At 40.7% G+C, this 17896-nt stretch overlaps 2 protein-coding genes and 1 long non-coding RNA gene across 3 annotated transcripts; all 3 read left to right on the top strand.

Moving 5' to 3' along the window:
* The first annotated feature begins 5107 nt into the window (after nt 1-5107).
* On the top strand, nt 5108-6676 carry LOC126794560 (pentatricopeptide repeat-containing protein At4g38010-like). The gene has a single exon (XM_050521308.1). The coding sequence runs from the start codon at nt 5548-5550 to the stop codon at nt 6139-6141; it is 594 nt and encodes a 197-aa protein (XP_050377265.1). The 5' UTR covers nt 5108-5547; the 3' UTR covers nt 6142-6676.
* On the top strand, nt 6204-6815 carry LOC126795802 (pentatricopeptide repeat-containing protein At5g66520-like). The gene has a single exon (XM_050522555.1). It carries the CDS (start codon nt 6204-6206, stop codon nt 6813-6815), a length of 612 nt encoding a protein of 203 aa, XP_050378512.1.
* Nucleotides 6816-11541: 4726 nt separating this feature from the next.
* Nucleotides 11542-14934, top strand: LOC126794561 (uncharacterized). The gene is made up of 2 exons (XR_007672157.1): nt 11542-12176; nt 13627-14934. It is a non-coding gene; the product is annotated as an uncharacterized LOC126794561 (long non-coding RNA).
* Nucleotides 14935-17896: the final 2962 nt, after the last annotated feature.

The raw sequence follows: 17896 nt of genomic DNA, 5'->3' as shown, positions 1-17896 counted from the left end.
ACACCTCCTGAATGCCACGACATTCCTAGCCTGCACACTAGCCTTCCCAAATAACAGACTATCACAACAAACAACAAATAATTAATCACTGGTGGACTAAGGAAAATCTCCACTCCCTGTAAAGCTCCACTCTACACCATAGCAGATAACAAAGTAAAGAACACCTCAACACCTAACAAAAACAAATAAGGTGACAAAGGATCACCCTGTCTCAGACCACGGGTCAGCACTAGAGAACCACATGGTTTGCCATTAACGAAGAAAGCATACCGAACCATACTAACACACTATATAACCAACCGAATCCAGTGGTTGTCAAAGCCCAAGCTGCCTAACACCGCCTCAAGAAACACATACTTCATACGATCACATGTCTTACTCATATCGAGTTTCAAAGACATAACCTCCTCCCTACGCTCAATATTAACATAATGTGCACCTCATTAGCAATCAACAAAATGAAAGCACTCTAACACGGAGAAATAATCATCGACATATGCCTTTTCAATCTTTCAATCTATTAGTGATCACTTTCGAACATATCTTATACAAGACATTACATAATGCAATGGGAGGTAGATTAGCAACTTAAGTAGGGTTACGAACCTTCAGAATCAAACACACATGGGTAAAATTTACATTCTTGACCGTCATGTGATAAAAAAAATGCCGAACTGCACTACAAATATCGCTACCTACATTTCCCCAATATTTTCTGAAATAATTCAAGAGGCATACCATCCGGCCCTGGAGATTTAGTTGGATACATTTGAAACAACACACCCCTAATCTCATCATCAGATTAAAGAGCCAATAACTCCCTGTTTATCTCCGTTGTCACGCACGGCCTTAGCTGATTAACCTTTGCATGCATTCGATGCAAATCCATCGAAACAAAACGGAACATATTCGTAAAATAATCTAAAATCATAGACTCCATACCCAACTCCGTGTCTTGCCAAACTCCTTGAGTATCAAACAAACCCACCAACCGGTTGGTAGCTCGACGATTAGAGGCCTTACGATGAAAGTATTTCACGTTCTTATCTCCTTCCGTTAACCATTGAACTTTTGCACGTTGCTTCCAGTACAAACGTAACTCTTCCAATAATGCCTCAAGCTTCAAAGACAACTCAGCATGCTCCACCCGAAACGCAGGTGTCATAGGTAGGTCCAGCAATTGTTAAAGTCGAACATTAATATGTTCAATTTGGTGCGAACGATGCCCAAATGTCTCCCTCCGCCAATGTTCAAAGTAATGCATGTCCAGCCCACCTCCACCTTATCACCACAAGCAGCATGCGTCGCCTAAAAGGAATCGAAATGAAACCTTCGCAGTCTACTTTAAGCTCTCACTGGTTCCATATCATACGCCCCAAGAAGAAAAGGCACATGATCCCCATGAATTGGAGACAAGTAGCATGAGGGAAAATATCAATCCACGAGGGAGTAGCTACTGCATGACCTAGCTGGCACCGCACACCTCATCCTTACCATGTGAAGTGAGCTCCCAGAAAACCAAGATTGATGAGTTCCAATTCCCCATAAACTTCAACGAATCAGAACATCTGATTAGCAAATCTAGGGTTTCCCCCATCTTTCTATTCTTACGACTCAATCTCGTTGAAATCCCCAATGACCAGCCATGGTAGGGATGAAACGCCACACAAATCTCGAAGCATCTACCACGACCTCCAATGCTCTGTTGCCGATTGTTGTCCATAGAAACTTGTGAAGTACCAACGGACCCCCGCACCAACACCATGAACCTCGACGTCAATAAAAAACCTAACCATTGCCATCCTTCCAAAATAGCACAACACCACTAGACTGGTCGTCGCTAGGGAACGCCTCACCATTGCCATACTCGATTTCCATCCTCACCCTAATCAAATACTCCATATCCTCAACCTTAGGCTCAAGAATAAAGATAATGGAGGGTTTTTTTTTATACCGGATCAAAGTCACCATCGCCTCAACAACACGATCATTGTTGAGTCCTCTACAATTCCAAGAAATTGCTTCCATCGCAACGCGACCACACGATGCCAGAACCCAAGCCCTAGAGGAGCGGTTGCGTTCTCTCTAATCATGATTTTCTTCACATCAGTGTTCTTCATTTATGACCACTAAAAAAATAACATAGACCTTGCAAAATGATTAATGAGGCTGCTTCCAAATATAGATTAGTGAATAATAAATATGTGTAAAATGGTGCCCCACCTCAAATTACAATATGCTGTGAGAAAACTAATTAAGATAAGAACAACAGTATCAACTAGAATAATGTATTCTAACAAGCACTAAATAGCGAAGTGTGTTCAAACATTTTAGTTATTTCATCCGCTTAATAGGAGCCTGCTAACTCCGAACTCAATGGGAAGGAGTTCGTAGTTGCTTGATTTTTCCGTGTCTTGTGATAGTTGAAACTATATGGGCTAAGCTCATTTGTTCATCAGGAAAAAAAAAGGGTAAGCTGATTTTCATTGCTTTTATGAGCTTTTCTCATGTTACATAATGAAAATGTGCAAAAGAAGATGGATACAATCGTACAAGACGATTTTATTCCAATGAGTAATACTTGTTAAAATATAAATTATAATTTCTAATGTATGTATAAACTCGTATCATTTCAAGATAAATTTGCTGATTATATGTCAACGCGTGGCCCTCATCCTTATTCAAAAGCAATTAGATCGAAAGGACGATGAAACAAAGGATGATCAATAGGACCCCAACATTGAGTTTGGCCTAACATTATTGATGCAATTGAGGCCCGTTTCCCAAAGTCCAAAAAATACACATTCCCTTGTAAAAAAAACCCAAATTAAAAGTCTGTTAGTTTTACTTGACTCGGACTCAAAACCCAAAAACTTTATGTTACTTTTTCAAATCTCCACCATTCAATAATTTCTGTTACGTTTTCACATCTCCACCATTTAGTAATTAAGTATGTATGTCTAGATTATCCATATAAAAGTTTATCCAATTTAGTGATCGTTAAGGTATCAAAACATTATTAAATCTATGAACCAACCGAATTTGTCCAACTAGAACCGTTTTTATAAATTACAATTGTGAAATCTCAAACGGTCACCAAATTGAATGAAATTTTATATCGATTATCTATATATATTTCTATGTAAGCCTTATTTCAAATTTCGCTAGGCCCTTAAAAGTTTAGGAACAACCCTGGTCTTTGACAGCTCCCTCTCACTCCTCATTGTCTCCACCAGTGGCGGATTTTGGAAGGGTGCTTAGGAGATACTTGATCTAGAATTGTAATATAGGGAGGGTTTGAAATTTGATCAAAGGTAAAAAAAAAATTTTTTGACAATGTACACAAAAAATGGGATTCAACCAATATACACAAAATACTGATTCACATTTTTGAACTGATTGTTTTACATTATCTGCATCAAAATACCACCAAACATATGTAACCGAGGGTGGATGGAAAGAAAACGCAGAAAGCCAGAAATCCCAAATGAGAAAATCCTCAATTCGGTCATGACATCTCGTGCTCGCTGGAGGAGTGGAGACCACACATAACTTCTTGGTGAAATGTTGGTGAGTCTAATCCAAGTGCGATATATTATTCTAATTTAAGAATTATATTTTAGTTTTTAGAGTTAGAGATTTAATTTTATGAAAAAAAGAAAAGAGAAGAAGACACGGAGATGGAAAAAGACGAAGAAAAGAAAAAGTAAGTGGTCCGTGTGAGATCGGAGAGGTTGGTGTGGGAGGAGATTGAGTGTAGGTGGGTGTATGTGTATCTGTATGTGTTTGTGTGAAAATTGAGTGTGGGAGAGAATAGAGAATGCTAGCTCTAATTTAAAAAAAATTAACACAATTTTTTTGTGCTAATCGAGGATGCTTGAGCATCCTAGTGAAAGAATCCGCCCCTGTTCTCCACCTTCAGTTAGTCTAGCTTCACCGCCTGCTCCGGGTTCAAATCCTCCACGGAGCTCTCCCCCATACAGAGGACTAGCGTGGGCTTGAAGCCGGCGAGCCAGAGCAAGGTCTTCTCGAAGGAGCTGAGCCAGGGAGATGAAAAAATTACGAAAACGTCCTCCTCGGCTGGTAGTGACACAGAACCTGTTCGATCAAATGCCTCTGACGCTCCTCCGACATCTTGGTGAGTGATAACTACTGACTTTTGATAACGAATAGGCGTTTGTGTGACTGTGTACATAGTGCTTGGGTTTTGAAATATATATATATGGGGAAAAATTAAGAGTGGTGTGGGTTTGGACTTTACTTGGTGTTGAAAAGGTCTGTACTGGACTACTGGGGGTATTATGTTTGGCTGTGTTGGCGGAGGCGTTTGCTTCGTGGGGAAGGTTGCTTAATCTAGTCGGTCAAATTTTGCTTGTACGGTAAGGTCTGAGCCGATCGAACTTGGGAGACGAGAGGTAGAGAGAGGGGTTGTGAAGTTGTGGCTAGTTAAAGAGGAAGGTGGCGGTGCGGCGCTGTGGGGCGTAGGAGGAGGTGGCCCTACAGGAAAAGGGTATTTTGACACGTAGCTAACAAATGTGAGGTCGCCGTAGAGTATGGAGGGACTCACTACGAACACGGCATATACAAGATATTGATTCCTGATTTTTTTTTGTTATTTTTGCCGTAGTTAACAAATGAGATTTAGTTTTCTTTTGGTTTTCTTGTGGGTGTGGGTGAAGGAAAGACGAGAGATACAAATCATACAATACTTGAAATAAGGCGGGAAACGGTGAGGTAATTCCAATCTACTGCAGTGACGGGCCGGGTTGGGTTGCGTGGTTTTATTGTGTGTTCGGTCGTTCGGTGAGGAGATTAGGGGAAGATGTGAAAAACTGTGGAGAAATATTGGTGTCAGGAATCTGAAATAGCCTGTTTGTTTTTGTAGTCAGGTCAGGCAGGTGCAGAGACAAGAGCTTAAGTGTACATGGGTGAAGTACGTATAGATGACACCTTTTCCTTTTTTGTCAGAACACCAATTTTGATAGAATAGAAAAAAATCTGGGATCTTATTTAACTTTTTGGGTCGAAGAATCGAGTTCTTTTTTTTTTTCTTTGGGAGCAGTTTTTGAGCTCTGGGTTGGAACATTTGATGTTTGGGATGTTCAGCTGTCCCATTCAGTGTTGAAATTGGTCTGCAGATTGAAAATGTATTTCTTTATTTTGAGGGGTGCTTATATGTTGTTGGAGTGAGTTCATTAGAATATCAGATTATTATGAGTATTTAGGGATGTTAGTGTTTGTATGAATTGGGCACTTGACTTCTTTTGCTGATTAACCTGGCTATGATGTATGGTTTTGTGCAGGAGAACTTCTTGAACTATTGATCTGAATGCCCCCACAGGAAGAAGAACTGAAGTATGCAAAGGCAAGGTAAAGAGTCACTGCCAGTAAAGAAGTCAAACCCATCTTAAGCCACATACAGTGAGAAAACTAAACCAAATCCAAGCAATGCTCATCAAAAATCCAAAACCATGGTTTTGAACCCTGGCTGGGATTTCTTATAAAATCTTCAGCACCAGAAAGTGCTTTTTTTTTTTCTATAACCAAATGCTCCACCAGTGTACTTCCCATAACCACTATACATTCACTTATGCCCTCAAGGCATGCTACTTGCTCCACTCACCCCATAAAGGCCAAGAAATCCAAGCCCACGTCACCAAATCCGGTCATATATCTGATACCTTCATCCAAAACTCCCTGCTCCATTTCTACATTATCCGATCTGATATTGTTTCTGCTACCCGGGTTTTTGATTCAATACCTGTACCGGATGTTGTTTCCTGGACTTCAATGATTTCAGGTCTTTCCAAGTGTGGGCTTTTGGAGGAAGCAGTGATGAAGTTTATGTCCATGGACGTAAAGCCTAATCCTACTACTCTTGTGACTGTTTTGTCTTCTTGTTCTACTTTAAGAGCTGTCAAGTTTGGTAATGCTGTTCATGGCCATTGTTTGCGGAACTTTCATGAAAGTAATTTGATTTTGGACAACGCCATTTTGGAACTCCATCTGAGATGTGGATCTCTGGCGAGTGCAAGGTATCTGTTTGTCAACATGCCCAAGAGAGATGTAGTTTCTTGGACTAGCATGGTGGGTGGTTATGCCCAAAGAGGTTTTTGTGAAGAGGCAGTGAAACTTTTCTAACAACTGGTGCAGGGCGGGGAAGCTGACCCTAATGAGGCCACCATTGTCAATGTATTGTCAGCATGTTCTTCGATTTGTGCATTGGGTCCAGGCCAGCAGGTGCATTCCTATATCAGTACTCAACGAGATCTCATGGTAAAGTCAATGGGGGAAATGCCTTAATCAACATGCATGTCAAGTGTAGACATTTGGGTATGGCTATTTCAGTTTTTAAGGCCCTTGAGTACAAATATATCATTTTATGGACTGCTCTAATAAGTGGCATGGCCATGAATGGCCATGGCATCCATGTATTACAGCTCTTTTCCAGTATGCTAGTCAATGAGATTTCTCCTGATGGTGTAACCTTCCTTGGGTTGTTAACAGCATGCAGTCATGCTGGCTTGGTAAATCAAGGGCTTATGTTCTTCAATGCTATGAATAAAATTTACCAGATTGTTCCTGAAACACAGCATTATGCGTGTCTGGTCGATATGTATGGTCGAGCTGGGCTCTTAGAGGAAGTAGAGGCTTTTATTAAAGAAATGCCAACGGAATCTGATGGTCCAGTTTGGGGAGCACTGCTTAATGCGTGCAAAATTCATGGGAACAAGGAGATGGTTGAGAGGAGCAGGGAAGGCCCCTGCAATAGTGCACAAGTGAGCACTGGAACATATGCGCTGTTATTGTTATAACTAGTGCAAGAAAGAACACAGATTTACGTGGTTCACTAACGATGTGTGTTAGCTACGTCCACGGACAGAAGAAGAACAGTTTTATAATGTTGAGGAAAAAAATACAGAACAACATATACACAACACACAATAGGTTGTTTATATACAACCCTAAACCCGATATACTAGTCCTAATAGGAAACCATAACCTAGTATAACCCGATATACAGATTAGCCGTCAGAACAGATTGGATGATTCAAGGCATATATTAACAAATCTCCACCTTGACTTGAATTCTCTCACAAATAACAGATGTACCAGACGCACCATAGTGATGCCAGATGTACAGATAACTTCTTCTGTCCCAGATGTACAGATAACTCCTTCTGCCTCAGATGTCGCCCCCAAAGGGCAACTAACAGCTTGTAACATTTAGCAAGTCCAAACAATGTTGGAACTTGCTGTGTGGAACCGACTTGGTGAACATATCAGCGGGATTGTCAGCAGTGCCCACCTTCTTCACCTTAATTCTGCTCTCATCTCTCAGAAAATGATACCTGACATCAATGTGCTTAGTCCTCTCATGATGAACTTGATCCTTAGCTAAACATATTGCACTCAAACTGTCGCAATATACTATAGCCTGATCATGATGTAAACCAAGACTACTGACCAGTCCCCTCAACCATATGTCTTCCTTTGCAGCGGCTGTCAGAGCCATGTACTCTGCTTCAGTAGTAGACAAAGTCACTGTAGGCTGCAAAGTAGCTTTCCAGCTAACAACATAGCCACCAAGAGTAAAGACATAACCAGTCATAGATCTCCTAGTGTCAACATCTCCAGCATAATCGCTATCTGAATAGCCTGTTACTAAACAGTTTGTATCATTTGTATTACCTCCATAAATGAGACCGACATCAGACGTACCTTTGAGATACAGAAAAATTCTCTTCACAGCCTGCCAATGCTCCTTCCCAGGATCGCCCATAAATCTGCTGACAACACTAACAGCGTGTGCAAGATCAGGCCTAGTGCAAACCATAGCATACATCAAGCTTCCTACTGCACTAGCATAAGGAACTCGAGACATGTATTCCTTCTTCTCAGCAGATTTAGGTGCAAACGCAGTAGACAGATGAATATTTGCAGCACTTGGAGTATCTAAAGATCTGGATGTAGACATACCAAACCTGGATAATATTTTCTGGATGTAGCCTTTCTGTGATAAGAAAAGCTTCTTCTGACTTGTATCCCTGTAAATCTCCATTCCCAAAATTTTTCGGGCTGTTCCCAAATCCTTCATATCAAACTCTGCACTGAGGAGACCCTTCAACTTCTGAATATCAGACTTGTCTTTTGCAGCTATCAGCATATCATCTACATACAGGACCAAATAAATGAGGGAACCATTTGTTAACTTGTTGTAGTAGACACAACAATCATACGGACTCCTGATGTAGCCGATCTCTATCATATAGCTATCAAACCTCTTGTACCATTGTCTAGGGGACTGCTTTAGTCCATACAAGGACTTCTTCAACTTGCAAACATAGTCTTCCTTTCCGGGGACTTGAAAACTATCTGGCTGAGTCATGTAAATCTCTTCTTCCAATTCTCCATGTAAGAACGCTGTCTTCACATCTAATTGCTCAAGCTCCAGATTCTGATGTGCAACTATGGCTAGTAGCACCCTGATAGAAGTATGTCTGACCACATGTGAGAAAATCTCATTGTAGTCAACTCCCTCTTTCTGATGGAACCCTCTTGCAACTACTCGAGCTTTATACTTGATGCCCTCAGCAGATGACAACCCTTCTTTCTTCTTGAAAACCCATTTGCAAGTAATAACCTTTCTCCCCTGATCAGGTCGTTTGGTCAATTCCCAAGTCTGATTTTTCTGAAGTGATTCCATTTCATCTCCCATTGCAGCAAGCCATTGAGCTGACTCTGTACTTGTAACTGCTTCCTTGTAGGTGGACGGCTCATGAGGATCCACCTCTTCAGCAACCTGTAGTGCATAAGCCACCATGTCCTCAAAACCATACCTTGTAGGTGGTTTCCCAAAGTTTGGTCTCCTAGATCGCTCATGAGCCAAACCATGCTGATTAGCAACCATTTGTTCTGATTCTGAATGTAGGTGTTGATCTTCTTGTTGTGGTTCACTCACATCTTCAGTGACTTGTTGCTCCACCTGTTTCTCAACACTACAATTTTCTGATACAACCACAGACTTCATAGTAGGGTTAAACATAGAATTTTCATCAAATATTACATTCCTACTCAGTATAACCCTCCTTTCAGATGGAGACCAGATTCTGAAACCTTTAACCCCATCTCCATAGCCTACAAACACTCATTTTTTAGCTCTTTGTTCTAACTTACCCTCACTTACATGATAGTAAGCAGAGCACCCAAAAACCCTCAGATTGGAGTAATCAACAGACTTACCAGACCACATCTCATAAGGTGTTTTGAGATGTATACCTGTGTGTGGTCCACGATTTATCAGATAACAAGCAATATTCACCGCTTCTGCCCAGAACCTTCTTTCTAATCCAGCATTAGAGAGCATGCACCTCGCTCTCTCCAGAAGTGTCTGATTCATACGTTCTGCTACACCATTTTGCTGTGGTGTATTTCGGACTGTATGGTGCCTTGCAATACCTTCAGTCTTGCAGAAATCATCAAATTCAGCAGAACAGAATTCCAGACCATTATCAGTTCGCAGCCTCTTGATCTTCTTCCCTGTTTGATTTTCAACTAATGCCTTCCACTGCTTAAAATTCTTGAAGGTGTCACTTTTATGCTTCATCATGAACACCCAAGTCATTCTTGAGTAGTCATCAATCATAGACACAAAATATCTGTGACCTCCCAAAGAGTCAACGCGAGAGGGACCCCAACAATCAGAATGGATATAATCAAGCGTGCCTTTAGTTCTATGAATCGCTTTAGGAAATTTTCTGCGATGTAGCTTCCCAAAGATACAATGTTCACAGAAACTAAAATCCTTGACCTTGTGGCCACCAAGAAGATCATTCTTTGACAGAATTTGCATCCCTCTTTCACTCATATGACCAAGCCTCATGTGCCATAGCTTGGTCATATCATCCTTGTGAACCTCTGATGATACAACAGCAGCCGAGCCTGACAATGTTGAACCTTGCAGAATATATAAAGTACCTCGCTTGACACCTTTCAGAACCACATTGGTACCTTTGTAGACATTTAAAATTCCACATGAGCCTTTGTACTTGAAACCTTTGCTATTTAGAAGACCCAAAGAAATCAGGTTTTTCGTCATGTGTGGAGCATGCCTAACATCATTCAATGTACAAAATTTACCATCATGTGTCCGTATTTTTATTGAGCTAATTCCAACCACCTTACTTGCAGAACTGTTTGCCATAGAAATATTGCCTCCATCTATCTGCTTATAGGTTGAAAACCACTCTCTGCGTGGACATATATGATAAGACGCCCCGGTATCCAAAATCCACACATCCCTGTGATGTATGTGTGCATCTGCAACCAAGGCCAGATCTTCTTCCGAAGTGGTGTCAACTTCTGCTACAACAGCAGTACCTGATGCTTTCTCAGACTGCTTCTTCTTCTTTGGACATTCGTTTTTCCAATGTCCCTTCTCTTTACAGTAGTTACAGACATCATTGGATTTGGAACCCTTTGAAACTGGATTCTTATATTTCTTCTTCCCCGAACCTTTCTGTCCCAAACTTCCACTGGCTACCAACCCTGCAGCCTGACTGTCTGAACTAGTACCGGTCGCCTTATGACGCATATCTCTAGTATGTAAAGATGATCTAACATCCTCCAGAGTCAGAGTATCTCTCCCACCAATAAAAGAATCCACAAAATTCTCATACGACGAAGGTAGAGATACCAACAGAATTAGAGCAGCATCCTCATCATCAATTTTAACATCGATATTACGCAAATCTAATAGAACAGTGTTTAACTGATCTAAGTGATCTCTTAGAGATGTACCTTCTTCCATACGCAGACCGAATAGACGTCGCTTTAGAAGCAACATGTTGGTTAAAGACTTCGTCATGTATAGACTCTCAAGCTTCAACCACAGACCAGCCGCAGATTCCTCCTCTGCGACTTCGGTGATTATATCATCTGCAAGGCACAACAGAATTGTCGAGTGTGCCTTCTCCTCCAGACTGGCCATCTCAGCGATTTCTTGATCCCCTGACTTCTTAACCAGCGACGCCCACATCCCTTGTTGTTTTAACAAGGCTCGCATCTTGATCTGCCATAAACTGAAGTTGTTCCTCCCTGTGAATTTATCAATCTTCACATTCAAACCAGACATCTTTCTTGGCGGAAATCACAACCAGGCCAGCTGGCTCTAATACCAGTTTGTTATAACTAGTGCAAGAAAGAACACAGATTTACGTGGTTCACTAACGATGTGTGTTAGCTACGTCCACGGACAGAAGAAGAACAGTTTTATAATGTTGAGGAAAAAAATACAGAACAACATATACACAACACACAATAGGTTGTTTATATACAACCCTAAACCCGATATACTAGTCCTAATATGAAACCATAACCTAGTATAACCTGATATACTAGTCCTAATAGGAAACTATAACCTAGTATAACCCGATATACAGATTAGCCGCCAGAACAGATTGGATGATTCAAGGCATATATTAACAGTTATCAAATACTTATGCTAATCATGATAGGTGGGATGGTTCTAATAAGGTCCGCGATGAAATGAGAGAGATGAGGATGAAGACACCACCAGGTTGTAGTTGGATTACGATTGGTCCAGATATCAAACATACAAACAGGTGTTCCAATACATGGTCAACATATGGTCATACCCAAGAACCACTCTTTGTCTAACCAAACCACAGAAGGGTCCTTGAAAGCCTGAGCCTTGAGACTGTTATCTGGCAATATCAGAAGTTGAAGAAAATTTCGAGATGTACAAAATTAATTATCCGGAGAACCAATAAGTGGCTGAAGCTGTAGAGGAAGGCAAGAAGATGGACCAGATGTACACAGGGTCGAGGGGAAGAATTAAATGCAGGAATTTTCTGTAGGGATATGAGAGAATCAAGTACAAGCTTATAAATGCCAGATCTAAGGAGGTTATGCTGATTGAAAGACTCCTGTGATAAAACAAACAATAGGTAAATATAGTTGGAAATGACTACTCCATGATGGAGTTGGGAGAGGTCACAGAATTGATGCTTGCCTGGGAACGTGTTTGATGTTTGCATGTCCTATTCAAAAGATTAAAGAACAACTCTCCCTTAAAATTTGCAATTGTTGATGATGATGCTGACACCTTTTGTTGACTGGTTCAGAGGTGGGAGGAAGCAAGGTTTAGGATTCAAGTAGAAATTCTTACTGTTTTCAGTTTTTTTTTTTAGTTTGTTGCACCACTTATTTGATTTCAAGTAATGAAATTCAATGGTTAAGATTAAGTAGTTTGTCCATACGAAGACCCTAAATAGGCATTGTGAGACTTGAAGATATGTCTATAATGTTCCTTCTTTGTTCACTTGCCAGTATTAATACTAGTGTACATTTGGTTGATATCAGAAATCAACATGCATCCAAGATAAATTATTCTCTCACCCACATGGACACACCCCCACAAGTCGTTGTCTTATCTGCATAAACAACTAAATGCAACAATAGTAATATAAGCCAGATACACTAGTTTGAGATTGGTAAAAGCAACCAAAACGTTACTTTTGAATTTGGTCTCCTGTTTCCAGATCCATAATATAACATTGATATGCATTACTGTAAAGTGTAAACCTCTGTTTTCTGGTTTGGACCAGGGTTTTTGCTTCTTATTGTTATCATACATGGAATAGATAAACTGATATTTTCTGAAATTGCTGTAAACATTGGTTTCAACAGGGATAAACATAATGTTATTTTCTTTTATTTGATGTAATTGCCTGAAGTGATTTTTTAATGCACAGCAGATTATCCTAAGGTTTAGAGGGCAGCACAGAAGGACCTGGATTTTGGGTGCTTCGATGCTCATTACATCATTTCCTTCCTCTTTGTGGTCAAGCCATCAGGTGCGTCAGAATTATCTTGATTTTGTGATGGCTAGTTGCCTAGTTGTGAATTAGGAAGGTTACAATCTCTTGGGATATTGAGAGCTGATCTACTTTGAATAAATTAGTTTTGTCATAGATATATGCCTAGTTTGAATTCATGACTACCTCGGACCAAACTTGTTTCATCATATTATGAAAAAAAGAAAGAACAAATTGTAATGGTTTCTGGGAGCTAGACAAATATCAGCATATACAGTGATTCTTGGAGTACTACACAGAGGAGAGCACACAACTACGCCCCTATTTCAATGAGCCTTTAACAATTTCCAAATCTATCTTCTTCTTGTTATGTAGTCACTGTCCTTGGAAGGGTTCGATAATAACTCTAATTTGGCTTTGTTTCCTCAGTCTGATTGAGGTTATGAATAACCGTGCATGTTTTCCCACTTATCATATTTCGTCCTGTATTTTGTTCAGATGCTTGTGCTTTGTAATTGTAATTTACTTGTGATTGTGAAGCAATGATACTTTGCATATTACTGATATTAGTCTGTTATACTACACTATCTTCTTTTGGACATGTATGCTTGTGTAACCTATCAACTTTCTTTCATGGCACTGCATTTTCTGAACTTTTTGTACTGATGCTGCATTGCTCCATATGTCTTATAATGATTATGCATACATAATCATTCTTTTTCCTGTTTCATATCAATTCTAAGGAGAAACTCAAGTGCTTCTCTTTCTTTTCGTAACTTTGTAACAGGATGATACCTTTAGTTGGGACTTGGTTTGGTTGGCTGGACTCAGACACTAGTCATAATCACTTTAACATCCCCGTTGAGGGCGGAGCATAGGTGTGTGATTCTTGTTTCATAGACCGCGAATGTCTGAGAGAACCCCTGCTCCCTCATCTTCTTCCCAACAGCGTCTCTTTCATGAAGAAGTCCCAGCAAATCTTGCAACATATAAATGCTACTGTCCATGATGGTGGAGCACTTGTGCTGATTGGTACCAATGGCTGTAGCTAGACACCCTCCTTCATAAGTTGGTTGTGACAAGCCTTCTGCTAGTCACGTCCTGTGGAATGGGCAGTAGACCACAGATTTAGAAATTTTCCCCGAGAGAAGTTCCTTGTCTTCTTAAAAGGAAGCTGGGATATTTCATTTCCCGCTTCACAACTGATGCGGCTAGGAATTCTGTCAATGGGGGTTATGGGGCACTTGAAGAGCTTGCACAGCAGCTCACGAGGTTGCTAGCAATTGAAAATACCTATTTGATTGCTTGATGAGCCTTTCTGTTTGCTGCATTGAACAATGCTGGTGAGTGCTGTATTGCTTGTTGAGCCTTCTGTTGTCATTGATAGTGTATGTCATGTCCCTTTTTTTCACTTCTTTAAATTTCAAGCATTGCAAATTGTTGATGGGTCGATTTTGACAAAAATACCCCTTTTCAGCAGTATAAATGAATAGACACTAGGGTTCCACACTCAAGAGAGTTTAAGAATGAGGCTTTGCACTCAGAGAGAGGCCCTCTCTGAATGTCTGCGGAGCCGATGATTCAAAACCCATTACTCTCTTTCTCTGTTCATCATCATCATCATCATCTTCTTCTTCTTCTTCTTCTTCTTCTTAAATCAAATGGCAAGAGGCGGTGATGATTTTTTTTTTCAGTTTCTATTAACCAGACCGGTGGGAAAGGCGAGCGGGTCTACTTGGCGGGGCGACCCGGTTGCTCCTGTTGGGCGAAAATGACTATTTTGTCCTTTCACCTCACAGGCGGCGGCCCGGTGTTCGCAGCCATGGAAGGCCGCGTTTGCCGCCCTCTCTTTTGTCTGACAGAAGGCGAATCTGAGCCTCGCCCATTTAACTATCCTATTTACTTTTTTACTGTCTTGTTGTCAAAACCCAGTTGGTAAAGTAAGTAATTGGGTGAAACCCAATTGGTAAAGTTGAGGGATTTAACCATTTTCAGCTCAGTTCTTGAACACCTAGTTGTTGAAATGAAATGTCACTTGGAATTTTCAATTCTGGTTGAGCATATGAGTTGGGTCTATTGGAACCTAGATTTTGTACAAGAACAATCAGAAGTCCTTTTGAAATCATTGAAATCGGTTAGAAATTTAGAATTATTTTGCTGGTAATAAAATGTTACCAATTGAAATTAGCTGTACTCCAAATAGTTCCGGGTTCACATGTGTCCCTTTTAGGTAAGAAGGCTTGAGAGAACACAAAAAATATGAACTACATTTTTGTATTTCTGGGTTGTTGAAGGCTAAATTTTATATGCGGTGTCTGTAATCTGGTGGAAAAGTTGCATTTGATAGGTTAGGGAGGGTTCTCAATTGTAAGTGAAGGCTGTGGGTTGTTTTTGCAACATTTACTAAATTGATGATGCTGAGGGGATCATGGGTTAGTCTTGGATTATGAGTTCAAGCCCTATGGTAGCTTTAACATGCTTCATCCTCGACAGAAGCTTCAAGTCGCTGCTGTCTTATCCCGGAAGCAAAGACTTGATATCTCTATTGAAATTTTGTTGCCTGGGGGGAATGAGTTGTCAAAGCTTGCAACGGGTCGAACTTGGGATTTTGGTGTCGCAGAAGTATATGAGCATGATAGTATGAAAATAGCAGCTACAATTACGATAGCCACAATGAATGGAAAATTCTGATCCTGATTCATGCTGAGGATGATGGAATAGTATCTGGTTGTTAATTTGTGACGGGCTGTTTGAAATGCAGGAACCGATGGAAACTGTTGATTCAAGACTCGTAGGGAAGTTTGACATAGGTAGAAATGGAAAGGAAGCTGATGGTTCATTGCTCAAGTGCACCGCCAACAGCAGTTGAGGATGCCGTTAGTATCCTAGAAGGCTAAGCACCACTTCCAGCATTAGCTTGCATAGCAGCTGATGCCAGGGTTTAGGGTTGAGCTACTAGGATTGAGAACAATTGGTAATTCCCTATCTAGAAAATCTGTTTGGACTAAGCTTAATCCATATGCTCTGAATGTCACTGCAATTTTCACTGCTGATGACTTGATTTTCATTAACCAAAAAAAAAAAAGATGACTTGATTTTCAGAAGATGAAGGCACATGTACTCTACTTCAGGCACATGAGATTACGAAGGGACAGACTTGTTGGGATGGGACATCAGTTGAGGTCATCTGTTGGAAACGTCAGTGTTTAAAGGTTTTTGGCCTAATGGGTTCGATAATCGATTGTTTGCATATTCCCTTTTACTTCTGGTCTCTGAATTTGCAACTGTGAGTTGTTTTTGACACAAGACTTTGGTTCATCGATCTTCATGGATGGTGCAGAGGGCATGATAAGTCAGACAGTTGTATGAGTTTATGTGATGCTCCGTGGAAGCCTCATCAAAGTCGTCCACAGAAGTATGAGTCGGGGAAATAATTGTGAGATGTTATCTCTTGCAAGATACTGCTTAAATGCCGAACTTGGGGATTTCGGTCTCGCAGAAGTATATAGGTGTTCTACACTTGTACTGGAACAATGGGCAGGATGCTTGGGAGACCATGTTATCAAGTAAATCATGGGAAGGTCCAAAAGGGAAGTGCCCGGCAGTAAGCCAGCAATTGTGCTTGAATGAAAGAAGTAAGCCAGCTCCAAATCCTGTAATATCCTGATAGGTCGCTAAAGGACTCCCATTACCAATGCTGAAGTAATATCTGTAGTAACAAAGATATGATCTTTGTTCGAGATTAAAGCTGCAAACTATACTATGCATGATTTCACATTCTTTAAAAACGTAGAGTGAACGAAGAGGGCAAATGCCTCTGTAACATGAGGAAAACTATACTATGCATGACTTGCTTGTTTGGCATCATTCGAAGTGTGGTAATTACTCGGCAAAGAGTAGCTACAAATTGATTTTTAATGAGCACGGTAAGGAATCTGAAAAGAGTTGTAAGCCATCTACATCACACTACATTAAGGCAAAGGTTTGGAAAGCTATTTGGCAGCCTGGTATTGTTCCCAAAATCTCAAATTTTTTGTGGCGTGCCCTCTCGAACGCTTTGTCTACAAACTGGAGTATTTATAGGAGAAAGATCATCCCTAGCCCAATTTGTGAGTTGTGTGGTGATCAGCAAGAGACTGGAGCATTGTTTGTTATTATGTCCTTGGACTATGGCAGTTTGGTTTGGCAGTAATCTTGGCTATATTCCAGACAAAGCTTCTATCTCCACGTTTGATGTCTGGTTACTTGCCATGCACAAGAAGTTTACTGATTTGGGAGAGGATTCTTTCATTCTTTTTCACTCTTTGTGTTTCCACCTGTGGGAAATTTGGAAGCAAAGGTGTAAGGCTGTCATGAAAAAGGTGGCTCCGGATCCTTTTGAAACTCTTGGAAACATTCAAAGATGTTTCACTGAATGGTTGGTGGCTCAACCTTCTTTGCCTTGTGATATGGATGAGCAGAGAGTTATTGCAACTTGGATGCCACCCCACCTAACTTTGTTAAGATTAAGCAACATCAAAGCGGTTTAGGGGTGGTTATTCGAGATTTGAGGGGAGATAGCATTGCAGGTGCTAGTATTATGAAATCTCATAACTCTGGTTGAGGCTGAGACAGAAGCTGTGTTAGTGGACCTTCAAATGGCGGCTGATCTGCAGCTTAAGAGAGTAATGGTTGAGGGTGATTGTAAGGAGGTTATGTGTGCTCTCAAGGGTGAAGTTGCTGCAAATTGGAGATCAGTCCCTATTTTGAGGAAACTATTGCAGTTGCAGAATTTGTTTGATGAAGTGGTTTGGAACTGGATTCCACGTGAAGCTAACCGCGCAACGGATGCAGCGGCCAAGCTAGCTATGGTGAAGTTGTGCTCTACGGAATGGGCGAATATGCCCCCAACTTCCCTCTCCCAGGTGCTAAGAAATGATGGGCTGCCGGGTCCTCCTTAATGGCTTGTGGCTTGTTGTTTACTCTGTTTATTGCTTGCTTGCTTAGTTTGGTCTGTTGCTTTATATTGTTTTATTGTTTACTAGCTGTTTGTTTCATCAAGTGTTTGTATTGTTCCT

Source organism: Argentina anserina, chromosome 5 (assembly GCF_933775445.1).
Source record: "Argentina anserina chromosome 5, drPotAnse1.1, whole genome shotgun sequence".
NCBI classification, from domain to species: Eukaryota; Viridiplantae; Streptophyta; class Magnoliopsida; order Rosales; family Rosaceae; genus Argentina; species Argentina anserina.
The sequence above is the reverse complement of the archived record's forward strand: the minus strand, read 5'-3'. Positions and strand labels throughout refer to the sequence as shown.

Coding starts and splice junctions, on each gene's coding strand:
- LOC126794560 (XM_050521308.1), top strand. CDS start 5,548: ATGCTCCACCAGTGTACTTCCCATAACCACTATACATTCACTTATGCC.
- LOC126795802 (XM_050522555.1), top strand. CDS start 6,204: ATGTTCTTCGATTTGTGCATTGGGTCCAGGCCAGCAGGTGCATTCCTA.